The sequence below is a fragment of the Symphalangus syndactylus genome, chromosome 21, assembly GCF_028878055.3.
Source record: "Symphalangus syndactylus isolate Jambi chromosome 21, NHGRI_mSymSyn1-v2.1_pri, whole genome shotgun sequence".
Classification (NCBI taxonomy): domain Eukaryota; kingdom Metazoa; phylum Chordata; class Mammalia; order Primates; family Hylobatidae; genus Symphalangus; species Symphalangus syndactylus.
This window is the reverse complement of record NC_072443.2, coordinates 22,157,924-22,172,352: the sequence shown is the minus strand read 5'-3', so window position 1 is coordinate 22,172,352 and position 14,429 is coordinate 22,157,924. Positions and strand designations below refer to the sequence as shown.

General features: G+C 38.5%; 1 protein-coding gene across 3 annotated transcripts in view; it reads right to left on the bottom strand.

The window, feature by feature from the left end:
- CRYBG3 (crystallin beta-gamma domain containing 3) overlaps positions 1-14,429 on the bottom strand; it is a 137,037-nt gene that overhangs the window by 101,559 nt on the left and 21,049 nt on the right. For 2 of the 3 annotated variants that reach the window (XM_055259902.2, XM_055259903.2), the window contains exon 2: positions 7,036-7,102. The exons of the other annotated variant lie outside the window; for it this stretch is intronic. In XM_055259902.2, coding sequence (XP_055115877.2) covers positions 7,036-7,102 — 67 coding nt within the window. The remainder of the gene's footprint in view (positions 1-7,035; positions 7,103-14,429) is intronic. 3 annotated transcript variants of the gene reach the window in all.

Here is a 14,429-nt window from a genome sequence, read left to right as displayed (position 1 = left end):
TTACCTCTCATATGTATCAGAGAAAAAATATGGGTGAAATTGCTGATCTAAATAAGAAAAGTATGAGTTATACAGTATCAATGGGTATGCGTATGAAGGAAGGGCTGTTGATGGGCCTTAGTTCAATGGGAAGGGAGATAAAATACTAGATTCATTCCCAGGTGTCAAGATTGGGTAGTGTGGTGGTACTTCCAGAAATAGCAGGAAGCTAAAATAAAATGAGTTCAACTTTGAGTATGTCAAACTTTATACTCAGAGACATCTGAGAGGAGAGGTCCATGAAATAGCAGGCTTTATCACCCTGAAGCTCAGGATACATGCTGGACTAAAGGAACATATATGAGCTAGTCACTGGCCAAGATGCAGGCAGCAATCAAATCAACCAGGGCAGGTATACAAAGAGAGAAGAGAAAGGAACAAGAAAAGGCAAGGCAGGAAAACCATTCCCTCCTGTTATGATGTAAGTATTTCAGCAAAAGCACTAGGCCCAAATAATAAATGCTTTTGATTCTCTGAGAGCTTTCTGGCACTCACGCTCATTTTCCAGAATCAGTATCTGACACCTGTAAAGGCAAATTTTCTCACAAAAATCTAGAGTACATACATGATCCTTCATATTCAGTTTCCATCATACCACAATGTAGGAACATTCCAGGTATACCATAGTTGAAGTGGCTGCAAATCAAACCAGATACCTTACAACACAATCAATTCAATAACTACAAGATGTCAAGTCCTCAGACTACCATCAGCCACAATGATAGGCTTAAGCTCTGGCAGTCCATTTGGTCAATTGGACAGCACAGTAACACACAGCGCATTTTCCATTCCGGGCACTCCAGTAGCACTCACTTTTTTTTTTAGAAGCAATCAAGAGGCAAGATTTTGACTTCCAGCTGAAGTTGAATATGGTGTGCCTTCTTGTATATACCTTCTTCTCAAACATTATGCAGAATCAATATTTCAAATATCTGCCTTCTGTACTATTCACCCAGAATAAATCACCACTATTTTCAAGCAAAGATTCACAATATTTCTAAGTTTTAGCCAGACTTTATACGGCAAGAAGGCAATCATTTTACCAAGTACCTACTCTGTATCAGGCATTGTACAGTACTTAACATGTTATCTCAGTTAATTCTAAAACACCTCTATGAAATAAGGACCCGCCCTACTACAGATCAATAAACCAGGATTCAGAGAGGTTAAATAAATTTCCCGAAGTTACCAAGCCACCACCTGGAAGATCTAGGATTTAAGTCCAGGCATATCTGGTTACAAAGATTGTGTTCTTTCCATCATTACACATGTAATTTCAAAACTGTTCCAAGGAGGTGCCAGGAATGGCAGGGGCAGACAACAGAAGTGTGAAGCTTCAGGCAAATCATTCCCACCATCAACAGGGAAAACTGTGCTGTAATCTACGTATATACGGGGTTGCAAGTACAATTACGGTTGGGGTGGGAGCACTCTTATGCTTGAAAAAGAGACGTATAAAAATCTGTACGTTAAACTGACATGATACTGCTGCAACTATATGCATTGCTGAGAAAAAAAAGACAGCATGCACCGGGAGCAATGGTGTATGCCTGACTGTAGTCCCAGCTACTCAGGAGACTGAGGTGAGCGAATTGCTTGAGCTCAGGAGTTTGAGGCCAGCCAGACATAGCAAGGCCTGTCTGTTAGAAAACAAACAGGCTGGGCACAGTGGCCCATGCCTGCAATCCCAGCACTTTGGGAGGCTGAGGCAGGCGGATCACGAGGACAGAAGACCGAGACCATCCTGGCTAACACGGTGAAACCTTGTCTCTACTAAAAATACAAAAAATTAGCCGAGCGTGGTGGCACGTGCTTGTAGTCCCAGCTACTCGGGAGAGTGAGGCAGGAGAATCGCTTGAACCCGGGAGGTGAAGGTTTCAGTAAGCCGAGATCGCGCCACTGCACTCACTCCGGCCTGGGTGACACAGCGAGACTCCGTCTCAAAAAAACAACAACAAACAAACAAAGATAGCAAGATAGCCATACATACTTTAAAAATTGGTTCAGTAATTAATTTCCCTCTAACCAAGACAACATTTAACACATTTAAATTTGACTACCATTTTACTCTCACTGAGAAAGAGTTGAAAACCTAATAAGGAAAGAGGAGCTACATAAAATCAAAATATGAACAGATGCAAATATTTAAAATATTCATCTTACTACCTAAGTCTATATTCTGAATATGGGCATTAATGTAAAGAACAATTAGTGATCATTCTTCCATAGTGAAATAGTCTTGAGCTACAATTCTTCCATTTCTACATGTCAATTATTAAACAGTGGCAACAAAAAATGTGGTTCTTTGTAATAAGTGATTTACTTATTAGAAATAAGGGTTATGTGTCATAAATATCTGATATTGATACGCAATAAGTTGATACTTATTAATTTCATTTTATTTACAAGAATATCACAGGCATACACCAAATACTTCCTCTTAAAAGATGCTAAATCCTCCACCAAAGTTGTATGATTAGTCATGAGCACCACTTCTAAAATGGGACCAGTGGTAGATTTTATATAAGGCAGATGCCAAGCTATGGAGAATATGCATAATAATCATCGATGTATTGAGGCCTGGGTTGGAGAATCTATAACCTGTGGTCCAGATATAATAATCTTATTTAGCTCATGGTTCATTTCTGGAAAAAGACTTACTGCCATTGTTCTTTTTATGTTTTAATAGGATTTCTTTTTGATAAACGAAGTTTATGAATATAGCTTAAAAATTCAGTACACGAATAGGAAGAATCATGGTACATAACTGCCTCTGAATTCTCTTGCCTCTGTTCATTACCAGTGGGAGTTGTGTCAAGTGACTTAATTTGAGATTCGCTTTTTTCAACTACATACAAAGGGATACAAACTCTGTTTAACACTGTGGATAGAATATACACATTGATTTTTTCCTTTTGAACAAAATACTCTAAAATGACAGCAAAAGGGTGTTTTTATTGCTGTTGTTTTTAGTTATAAGTACAAAGACAGGAAGAGAACAGACATAACTGGTGATACAGTTTGGATGTTTGTCCCCTCACACTGAAATATAATCCCTGATGTTGGAGATGGGGCCTGGTGGGAGGTGTCTGGGTCATGGGGGCAGAACCCTCAAGGATGGCTTTGTGCTATCCTTGCAATAATGAGTGAGTTCTCGTGAGATCTGGTTGTTTAGAAGTGTGTGGCAGCTTTCCCCTCTCTCTTGCTCCTGCTCTTGCTATGTGACATGTCTGCTCCTTCTTTGTCTTCTGCTATGATTTCCACCAGAAGCTGAGCAGATGTTGGTGCCATGCTTTCTGTAAAGCCTGCAGAACTGTGAGCCAATGAAACCTCTTTTCTTTATAAATTACCCAGTCTCAGGTATTTCTTTATAGCAATGCAAAAACAGCCGAATATAGCAGGCAAGAAATTTCAGAAAAGGTTTAGAAGGCAAAAGCAGACAGAGGCAGAGGAAGCTTCTACCTAAGTGACTGCAAAAAGGGACTCTGAACCTAACAATCATCCCATAGGCCAATCTGAAATGACTTAGGATTTGAAGACACCAGGAACCACTTAAGGCAATGTCAGACATGGGATTCAAACTAAGTTTGTTTGAAAATCTTCAAATAGAGAAGTTGAGCCCAAGGGCTCTTCCTTCACCCAAACACTAAGATAATCCTCCCTACTTTCCACCACTAACACTCCCAAGAAAAAATAAAAAGAAAAAAACTGAAAAAACATCTCCAAAGATATTAAGGCTTTCAGAGAAACTGAATTTGAGATCAAAAGGACATCCACAGGGAAATGTCTGGAACATTCATAATCAAGTCTGGAGCTCTAGATGGATGTCAGGAAAAGACACAGGAGCCAAAAGATGACACCAAAAATTTGGAAGATATTACTTCAGAGGACTGACACTGAGGAGAACTGAAGATTTTGAGAAACATCTTCACGAAAAAGTATTTAGCCAAAAGAAATCAGTGCTGGAAACTGAAGGAAGTAACCAGAGGTAGGGATGGGACCAAGAAAGGACAATATCACAGAAGCAAAGATAAACCAAAGAACATTTCTAAAAAGGAGAGAAAGACTTGAATAAAAGGTGTTTCAACTGGTTAAACAGAATGAGAACTAGGGAAAGGTTAATGAATGTGGTCAGCAAAAGGTCACTGGTGAACACGAATGTAACTGGTTTCATGGAATAGCTTTCATTCAATCAGCGACTACATACTGAGCATCTATGACACGTGTGCCAGACACAGTACCAGGCTTCCCATGTCAGAGGGAACTAAAAGAGAAAAAGGAGTCAGAGCAGAAAGCAGTAAGAACTGAACAATGCTTAAGACAGACTTTCATAAGGAATTTTGAGGTAAAAGGTAGGAGTAAAGTAGAATAACAGACCAAAAGGAAAGGAAACCAGACTCACAAAAATAAAACAAAAACATTGTTTTTAATTTTATATATTTAAAGAGAAACACAGAGATCTGATGCAAATCAGAAGCCAGTGAAGATGGAGGCATAGTAGTAGTCAAGGCAAGGGCCAAGGAAAGGCAGTAAAGTAAGGACACCAATACCACTGCACATGTTGTAGTCAAGGTAGGGGCTTGAGGGAGAAAGGGATATTCATCTGACATAGGTAGAAGAGAGCAGGGCATAACACAAAGTAGATGTGAATGAAGCAAGAGTTTAAGGCTACAAGACAATGATCGAATGTGGACTGAATTTCCGGAAGCATCTCCAGCTAGATATAAAAACCTTATTAACATAAAATACATATTCCAGTAGAAAAATAGATGTAAATGTTAGAAGTAGCCACCGATGTTAGTAAAACAGCAAAATTTGTGTAGCATGTAAGTGGTATTTTAAGAATCAAAAATTTAATGATGTCCAAAGTTAATATAAAATATAATCTCTAATTGTTTAAAAATACAATTAATTTTTGTAGTTCAAACTTGTCTTGCAACCAACAATCTTTGACATCATCAGTGGGTATCTCCAGGTCAAACACAAAAAGAAGACTATATAAGGTTATGTTTACATAAATCTGTTATGGTTCTGATCAACTGGGAAATGCTGCACATTTTTTCTCTTATCACAGAAAGCATTATAAAATTTAGGTTACATTACCAAAATACATATTTGTTATGATGCCTGGTAGCAGCAGTCCCTGAACAACTGGGTCTGTGTGGCTAGGTTGAAGAAATCCTACCAGTAGGTTCCAGAAGGTTTTTTAAAAAGTTACATGAGCCAAAATGCACAGGATACCCCAGAAAAAGTGCCACGGTATCCTTTCTATTACGGATAACTGAAGTTTCTGTATATAAGTAAATTTATAAGCTTCAAATCACAAGAGAAACAGTTTCATGACTGCATGGTATTTACTTAGGGGCTTAGATGCCAAAACGAAATTATCCTCAGCACTCAAAATAAGTTAATAATGGATAGAAAAGTTAAGAATGGATAGAAGAGATTGTTAGCATAGAGGCCCAGCTATTCTATTTGCCAAATATATTTACTGAATCCACAAAGATGTAACTTTCAGAGCCTTTGCAGGTGGAAAACAGCACTACTGGAAATAAGGGGCTGAATTTATCCAAGTTTGGAGACTGAAGATTTATTTAGGTGAAAGTATAGCTAAAATAAACCAGCAGGTATAGGCTAAATGGGGAAAGAAGCAGAGACTGAGAAGAAAAGGGAGCAACGAAAGCAGGAAGGTTTGGTAAAGGTCAAGGGTGAGTACAGAGGCAACAAGGGATTAAGAGATGGAACGACAAAAGCTGATAACCAAAGAAACTTGGAAGTTTGAGATCTCAGAAGTAACAGCCTTCCTATGAAACAACACAAGGGCAAGTTTCATTTATAGCATTAGAAGTAAAAGTCTTGAGTAGGGCAACTCAAGGCATGTAAAAACTGAAAAATCAGCAGCAGCTATAGAGCCCATACAATGGTAAACCAGCAGGCTGCCTAACAATTGATTGCAGAAGAGAAGTTAAGTGAGATACATGATAAAACCACCAGGAGGAGGATTTAGTAGCCAGACTCACAAAGGAGTGAAGAAAGGAAAGCAAGGTGATCTTCATTTTTTCCTTTCAATAAATATTTTTTTATTATAATGGAGAAGGCAGAAATAAAGAATTAAAACAACTTTGTCTTTATAATGTGTAATATACTTGGGCATTATATAGTTTTTTTAAATATTAAAAAGTGCCCATATCAGTAATGAAGAATTGAAATAACTTTTCAGTCTTTCTACTGGCCAAGCTAATTCATTCTGAAATCCCCAGAAGGTTCAAATTTTCTCCTTGACTGTCACAAATCATATGAAAAGAAAGCAACTGGGACCAAAAGCCATGATTGTGGGATAGCTACCAAAATGTGATCACATACCTAGAAACTGGAAACTTCAAATTTCTAGAAAATCACTTACGAATAAAAAAGAGAGATCAAAAGGTTTAGTGATTTTCAAGGATTTTCAACTACTCACGGAGAATCCCCTATGTAGGTGTGCAGCTTATCTACTTTTTGTGCTTGTCCTCCTAGAGAAGCCAAGAATGACATGCAAGCTAACCAAACACACCTAACACAGAGCAATGATATGTAGAAACAGATTATTAACTTCTACCCTCCAAAAGCACTATTACTTTGCAACATTTCAGAAAACTCAGAAATCCCAGAACTTCCTAGGAAAAAGAGACCATGGAGGTCATGTGATCTGACTTACAGATTAGCAAACAAAGACACAAAGAAGTTAAATGCCTCAGCTGAAGATCACACAGTTGGGTTAGTGGCAAAGCCAAGAACACCACTCTGTATACTCCCTTCTCAGAGCCTTTCCCCATCTGTCCAGACTCCCATCCCACCTCCCGATGCAAGTGTCCGACAAAGCTGGGCTGGATTTCCACAAAAAGTAATTATACAGTGTTCTTTTTGAAATGTAAAATAAGATGACAGAATCTAAAAGAATTAACAGCAATTTAAGATATTTGCTTGATATAAAATAATATTAATTTAAAACTATACCTTTACTGCTTCTGATGAAAGTACATTTTCCTTTTTCTGACTTGTGCTCATGGCCTCAGTTTCAACACTGAAAAATAAAAACCACAGTTTCTTTTGAAATTAAAAGAAAATGATGAAACTAAATGTTTTCTGTATTTAAACCCAAACTGAAAGGTCCTTTATCTGCAATGCCCAAAGATTGATACACCATGTTATACCAAGGATATATTGATTTGAATCTCTAAACTCAAAAAATGCATTCAAAAATGTTCATCTAGGCTTCAGATATTTGTGTGAACTCATTGTGCCTCATATTTTCTTACACAGATAATCAATATCACAGTAATGATATATCTGAACAAAAGAGCACCTGTGTATTACTTTCATAACACTGGCAAGTGCTAGCACTCTAAGATATTATTTATGTGAAGGTTCCCCATAGCCAGATCTTTTCTTAATGCCCATGCTGGGTGTTATTTGGAACAGAATGCATTTCTATCCAGCAAATCACTATAAACATATAGATCCATCTAGTGAATTCTGGGAATACGCAAAAACAGATGTAGGTTTATCTAGCCCCAAACGTGTTCCAGGTGGCACCTTAAAATCTGATTTCCCAAATAGTTACTTCTAACTGTCTTTAGTCTGGAATACCTCCTCAGATGCCTTTTGGGATGTCATTATAAACTACTTTCCCAAGACACATTTAAGATTTTTTTTTCTTTTTTAGAGATGGTCTTGTTCTGTTGCCCAAGCTGGAGTGCAGTGGTGCAATCATAGCTCACTGTAGCCTCCTGGGCTCAAGCAATCCTCCTGGCTCATCCTCCTAAGTATCTAAGACTACAGGTGCATGCTACCATGCCCAGTTATTTCATTTTTTGTAGAGACAGGGGTCTCAACTATGTTGCCTAGGCTGGTCTTGAACTCCTGGCCTTAAGTGATCTCTAACCTTGGCCTTCCAAAGTGCTGGGATTACAGGCATGAGTCACTACGCCCAGATTCCAGATCTAAATATTTATATCTCTGTTCAAACATTATCCTGTTTTCATACTTTCATAATACTAGATAAATTAAGTAGCTTCACTCTAAAGATTATTGACTCTCTACCATATGCCAAGGATTGTGCTTAGCCTTAAGGATGTAAAAATGAGTGCGTCAGGTTCTTTGCAAAACTCAGCCTAGTTGGAGAGACTAATACATAAACCTTAACAATACAGTTTCATAAGAGTTATAACTGTTAAATGAACAAAATGCTACGAAGCATAAAAGAAATAAGGAACAACCAATTCTGCCTACTCAGTAAAGTACCCTCAGAGGAGGTGCAAAAGCAGGTGGTAATAGAGAATCGGGCATTTTCTGAAAACCAAGTTTTATTTGTTTGCTTTTAATATAAGTCTGGAGCACAGAGCTTGCGAAGGACAGAGGTAATCCTCCAAGGGATGAGGCTGAGACCACAAATCAGTGAATACCAGACTATGAAGACCAGGCCTGACCCGTTATGAAATTTGACCTTTGTCCTACATGCAGTGGGAAGCCTTCAAGGAGGGGACAAGCATAAGCAGGAGGATGACTGAGAGTGGGCCAGATGTCGAATAGTGGTCACTGGTGGTGGAAGGCCCGGAGAGGAGGAAGTATCAATAGCTCAGATCAAATAAAGGCTGTCCCAAAGCAGATCAGATGGAAAGAGAGGACACGATTTATGCCATTTAGATTTTCTATCCATAAAAGTCTATGTTATTACGCACAGTATCCAAGAAACAAATGGTCATGGTCAAAAAATGGAAACAAAAAATAAATCATGAACACCTGGAAAATACAATGGATTAAAATGTCATTAAGTCCAAGACTCCATGCAGAAACACATGGACCAGATACTGCTAAACAGATCCTTAAAGCTTCTAAATGTCAATAGAAAAAGTGTATATATATGAGCTGTGTGTTAAACACATAAAAAATTCTGTGGGATAATTCAGGAACAAAATCAGGAATAAAACAATAGAAAATACCGTACAATACAGAATTGTAACCCGTACATATGTATAAAATAAGAATGCCTCACAATTGCTTCTTTAAAAGTGAATAAGTTCTTATCTCTTTTTTTCTATTTTACTAGTCTTTATCTTTTGCCACAAGGCTGTTTACAATTCAGTTGTTTTTTTTAAAGTAAACGTGAATTGATTTTGGTCTATTTAAGCTCAAATTAACAAAAACAAACTGGCAAATACATGTAAAAAGATCATGTTATAAAGATTTGGGGTATAATTAAGAATAATGCTGACCTTGACAAGTGAATTCTCTAACTACAATCTATTTTGAATGATCTACCTAAAAACTACCTAAACATACAACATCTAATTTTAGTCTCCTAGTTCATGCTTCAAGATCCCTGAAATTCTGCTTTATTTGGTGTGTTTACAGGGTTTTCTATAAACATACTGCCTAAGACTGTAAATGAAAACGGTAAGTTTCTTTTCTAATATAAAAGCTCTCCAGAAAATGCAGCTAAGTTCATGAGATTACGGCACAACTCAGTCTTTTCAAATAGCTGTAATTACTTCCAAGTACAAATTACAAACACACACACAAATTCCAGAAAAACACAGCAGTAAATCAGCATGTAAGTATTGAGCAAACAATGGAAGAATTTAAGTTAAAATCAACAAAAGAAATATCACTTGATATTTCTTAAAATTCTCACTTAACATCCTTAAAGTTGCATGATTCTTATTGCTAAACCAAAATTTTAAAATGTGTTGAGTTTTAAAGCAAACAACATATTTTAAAATTTTGGTTGACTGATAAAAATCATTGCTTTTATTAAAATTTCAACACTTTTCTACATGAAACATTCTTAGCGTGGATAACATTATTCATGCCCTAGCTCCTGATACAACTGTTACCCAGAACCACTTGACATTACTAGAATACACCAAAGTTTACACACCTACAAATCACTTTATTCTGCTGCTTGCAACATCCTTCCCCACCCTAATCAACTCTAAATCCTTTACAGCTTAGTTCTGGTTTTACTTGTATTTTTTGTGCTCTCACTGCATGCAGCAATACCTCCCACATATTTGCCACTCTTTATCATTAACAGCTAGTTGTCCATCTTCCCAACGAGAATATAAACTTATTAATTCAGAAGATGTATCATTCATTTCTATATCCCAGAGCCTGGCATCCCTCCTGGCACCACGAACACACTCAAATAGTATTTGTTAGACGAATTTTAAAAAATAATCTACAACCAGGCCAGGTGCAGTGTGGCCTGTAATCCCAATACTTTGGGAGGCCAAGGCAAGCAGATGGCTTAAGATTAAGAGTTTGAGACCAGACTGGGCAACATGGCAACCTTGTCTCAACAAAAAAAAAAAAAAAAAAAAAAAACCAAGGTCTGGGCATGGTAGTGCACGTTTGTAGTCCCAGCTATTCAGGACGCCACTGTACTCCACCTGGGTGATAGAGTGAGACCCTGTCTCAAAAAAAAAAAAATTCTATAACCATATTTCCATTTGTGCCTGCTTACCTTCATCAGAAAACACTGTTACATTGGGAACAATATAATTATAACATCAGTCTTTTTTTCTTAAGGAGGTAGCATATAAGTCTCTTGAAAGAATATGCCAGCCATTCCTATCCTACAACATACTTCTCTAAAACCATTAAGTAGGGAGTGGAGCTGGTAGGAAAAAATTACTCAACAAGAACAAGGTCATTTTCAGTTGATTTAAAAATAAAACAAAACATACAAAAATGAGAACACAGTAGCTACACATACTCAAAAACAGTGAATACTCAGATGTCTGCTTAGTACAAATATAAAATAAAATTAAAATAAAATAAAAAGGACTCAAAAGGCTTAGGGTGATATTTTCAGTCTCTTAAAAAATAAATACCAAAGAAAGAGAACCATGTTCACCTCAAGCTTCATGAGAGACCAGTCTGTTCGTATTGTTTGCTCACAATTTAACCCCCTTTGGGACCCAGGGTATTTCAATTAGGAATATTTTTAGAAAGCACACATTTTATTCATGGCAGGGGGTGAAGAGCAGAATTCAAAATCACATGTACGCACATATAAAACCACCTTACATTTCTAAATAGCCTCATCTTAGCTAACAGAACTTTAAGAATCAATCTTTCAAAACAGCTCAAATATGAAGGTCAATGAAAAATAAAAGTTCCTCATTTTTTAAGCAACTTTATTTGGACCACGGCTGAAAATGAATCCAACATATAGCCATTTAGCCTTTGTGTGACTCTGTGCCAGACAAAATATTTTCCATAGGCAATGCAAAAAAAGGATCACTTTAATCTTCTAAATTTCCAATAATTTACATAAAGGACAGCTCCTAACCTGTCACTTAAGAGATATTATTTTCTTAAAATTAAATTATAACAAGATTCCCTAACCAACAGCAGATAAGCAGTGGAAAACTAGGCCCAAGAACTCACCCACCCACTCAACAAACTAGCAGTGCACACATGTGTCAGGCACTGTTCTTGGTGCTGGGGGTTGCACAATGTACAAACCAGACAAGGTCCTTGCCCTCATTCTTTCAGAACTCATGTCTATATGCATCAGAATCACCTGAGGCATCTATGTTTCTCAAACAGATTTCTGGGCCTGACTGTCAAGGCATCCAACTGGAACAGGGCCCAGGAATCTACATTTTGAGCTACAACTCACCCTTTACCCCAGGTTGTTCTAATGCAGGTGGCCCTCTGACCCCATTCTTGATAAACAATGGTCTGAGAGCCTCTCTATCTTTAGCTGACATCAACAACTGATAGCTGTAGAGGGAAGAGAAAAATCTGACCAGGAGAATCTCCACTTATTATTTAAAGATGTTAAGTGTGGCTAAAGATTAGGTAACAATTATTTAGAAAACACTACCCATTTTCCAACACTGCCGTTCAGCAAAGCTCCTCAATCCAGAAAAGAGGTGTTGCCCTAATGAGCACATACAGCACTGAAAGTACAGGGTGGGACCTGGAAGGAAAAAAATCCCCTTTCTTCAGTCCATACCACAGACTGGAGCACAAGGGGAGCTTCCGGGCCTCTTTCAGAGTCAATTTCTCATGAGGTAAGAAAGCACCTTCTTGGATGGCCACAGGACAGACTCACAGAAACAAAGGGTACACTCAGTGGAGAGGGGTGAGACACAGTAAGGGAGAGTAAAGCTCTCCTCCCCTCCTGTAATGCACCTGTCGGGCACCTCCTCCTCCTATGCCTTTCTCTCATACATAACCGTGACTGCATCAGGAAAATCTGGAAATGGTAAAGACTTGATACAGCTTCCATAAGCATCTTTTGGAGGCTTGCCTACTTCTCTATGGATGCCAGAGTCTATGAATTCTTGCCATTTTGAGAGAGGAAGCAATCTTTGGTGCTAATGCCATCACTGGCAGCAATTCACAGCACCCCCAAATATGAGGTCACTTAACATAAAGTATTCCCTAATTTGGGAATGCCCTTACATCCAAACAGCACACCCCAACCCTCTGTCCACAGGGACATTTCTCCACTTCCAGGGCCGATTTACCTTCTGTCCTTTGTTTCCAACCCCGCTCAAAACTGATGCCGCCTGAAATTATCCTCCCACGTGAGATTTTCACTTCTACTACATGAGGTGTGGTCTACAGTAGAAGAATCAGCAATACTGTTGAGAACAGGGAAAAAGAATCAGGGCAAATCTCCCCATTATTTTATCTTCCCCAACTACTGTAAAACTTTGCTGGTTCCAGAAGCCTGATCCACTCACCGGCACCTCCCCTTCTACCTCAGCTTCATTAGGCCTTTCCTTCCTGGTATGTTCCTCCTCACCACAGAGCCCACCTGACCCAACTCCTGTGATGAAGTCCTAAAAGTAGCCAGAATCTATCCTTCCCTTAAAATGTGATCAAATAATACCCCAGTCTTCCAGGTGAGACTTTCCCTTGGACTAAATGAAAAATAATGCAGAACGAGACGAGATCTTTACCTATCCACTCCCTCTCCCACTGTCATAAGTAGTAAAATGCTTTGCAACAACTCAGAATGAACTTTTGTCTGTTTCAGAGACAGCACCTTGAGGACAAAATGCACTTCAGTCAAAATGAACGTTTTTGGATCTGATTTTACAACTATGTAAATTAAAAAGGTTCAGACCAGCTGATATGAGATCTCTGTCAGATCTAAAATCCCACATTGCTGTGTTCTACAACAGAAGAATGGGTGGGAAAAAAAACAGGTAGACCAACCTTGAGGCATTTCTGGTAAAAGATGAGAAAGACTATGGCCAAGAAACCAACTTAGATCAAAACTAGTATGAGGGCATTATAACAAAGAGGCAGAAATGTCTACCGTCCCTTATTTTAAAATTACTGAGGTTCGCTCTGGGCCTGCCCTCTATTCCCTCAAATTCCACCTCTCAGCCCTCCTTTAGGTCCTTAAATACAGCAAGGACTTCATCCTCACACCCTCCCAAAGGGTCTGCTCAAGCCATGGGATCTACATTACCCTTGGGATATTTTTCTTACAAACATAGCCTCACGTGACAAGTTCTATAATTTTCTTTGTTCAAAGCTATACTGCAGATACATTATGGATTAAATTGACTTTTGTGCACTGGCCTGGAGTCCCATCCAGCAGGTCCAATGCTACGGGGAAAAAGATAGAGTTTCACACCAATGATTTCCAAACCACCATCTGGAAAACTGTCCATTCACAAATGGTGTCTGCTAGTAGTAGAGTGGTACTTGTATTTTTTTAATGGCTATTAACAGAATATAAAACAGGTGGTTATGGCACTATTTCTGGGCTTCAAATTAAAAGGTAACTAAAAGCTGCAATTTTAAGGCACTCAAACAGTATGTATTTTAGCCCAAACATCTGGCAGTTGAATGATTTCAAAACTCTAGAGAAAAATCAGAAGGAGAGAGGAAAGGTAGGCATGATTATGAGGCTCTGTTGCTTCACAGTCTGAGACTTCTGACACTCCTTTTCTCTATAATGTCAGTCCTATCCTATAATTTATGTATTCTACCTTGAGGCTGCCTTATTTCCTGTTCCCCAACTCACGCCCCCAAAATAAGACCCATAATTACAGTTAAATCACAGCCTGCAGAGTGAGAATCTCAGTATGTCTGAGGTGTGCCTGAGCTGTCTACCACATTTGTTGTGAATGACTGCTCCATTCTCCCTAAGTTCTCCGTCCACCTCATAACCTTCAGATTCTGAATGTTTGACTCACCCCCCCCGCCCAAGATTCAATACCCTGAATCTCTCGCTGTGATGTGAACTCACAATAGTATTTTAGCTGCTTTCTAAAATGGAGCATTCATTCACATATCATTCAACAAATTGTCCTGAGGACAGCGCACTGGAGACCCAAGACTGTGCCCTCGCAGAGCTCCCCAGAATCTGACCT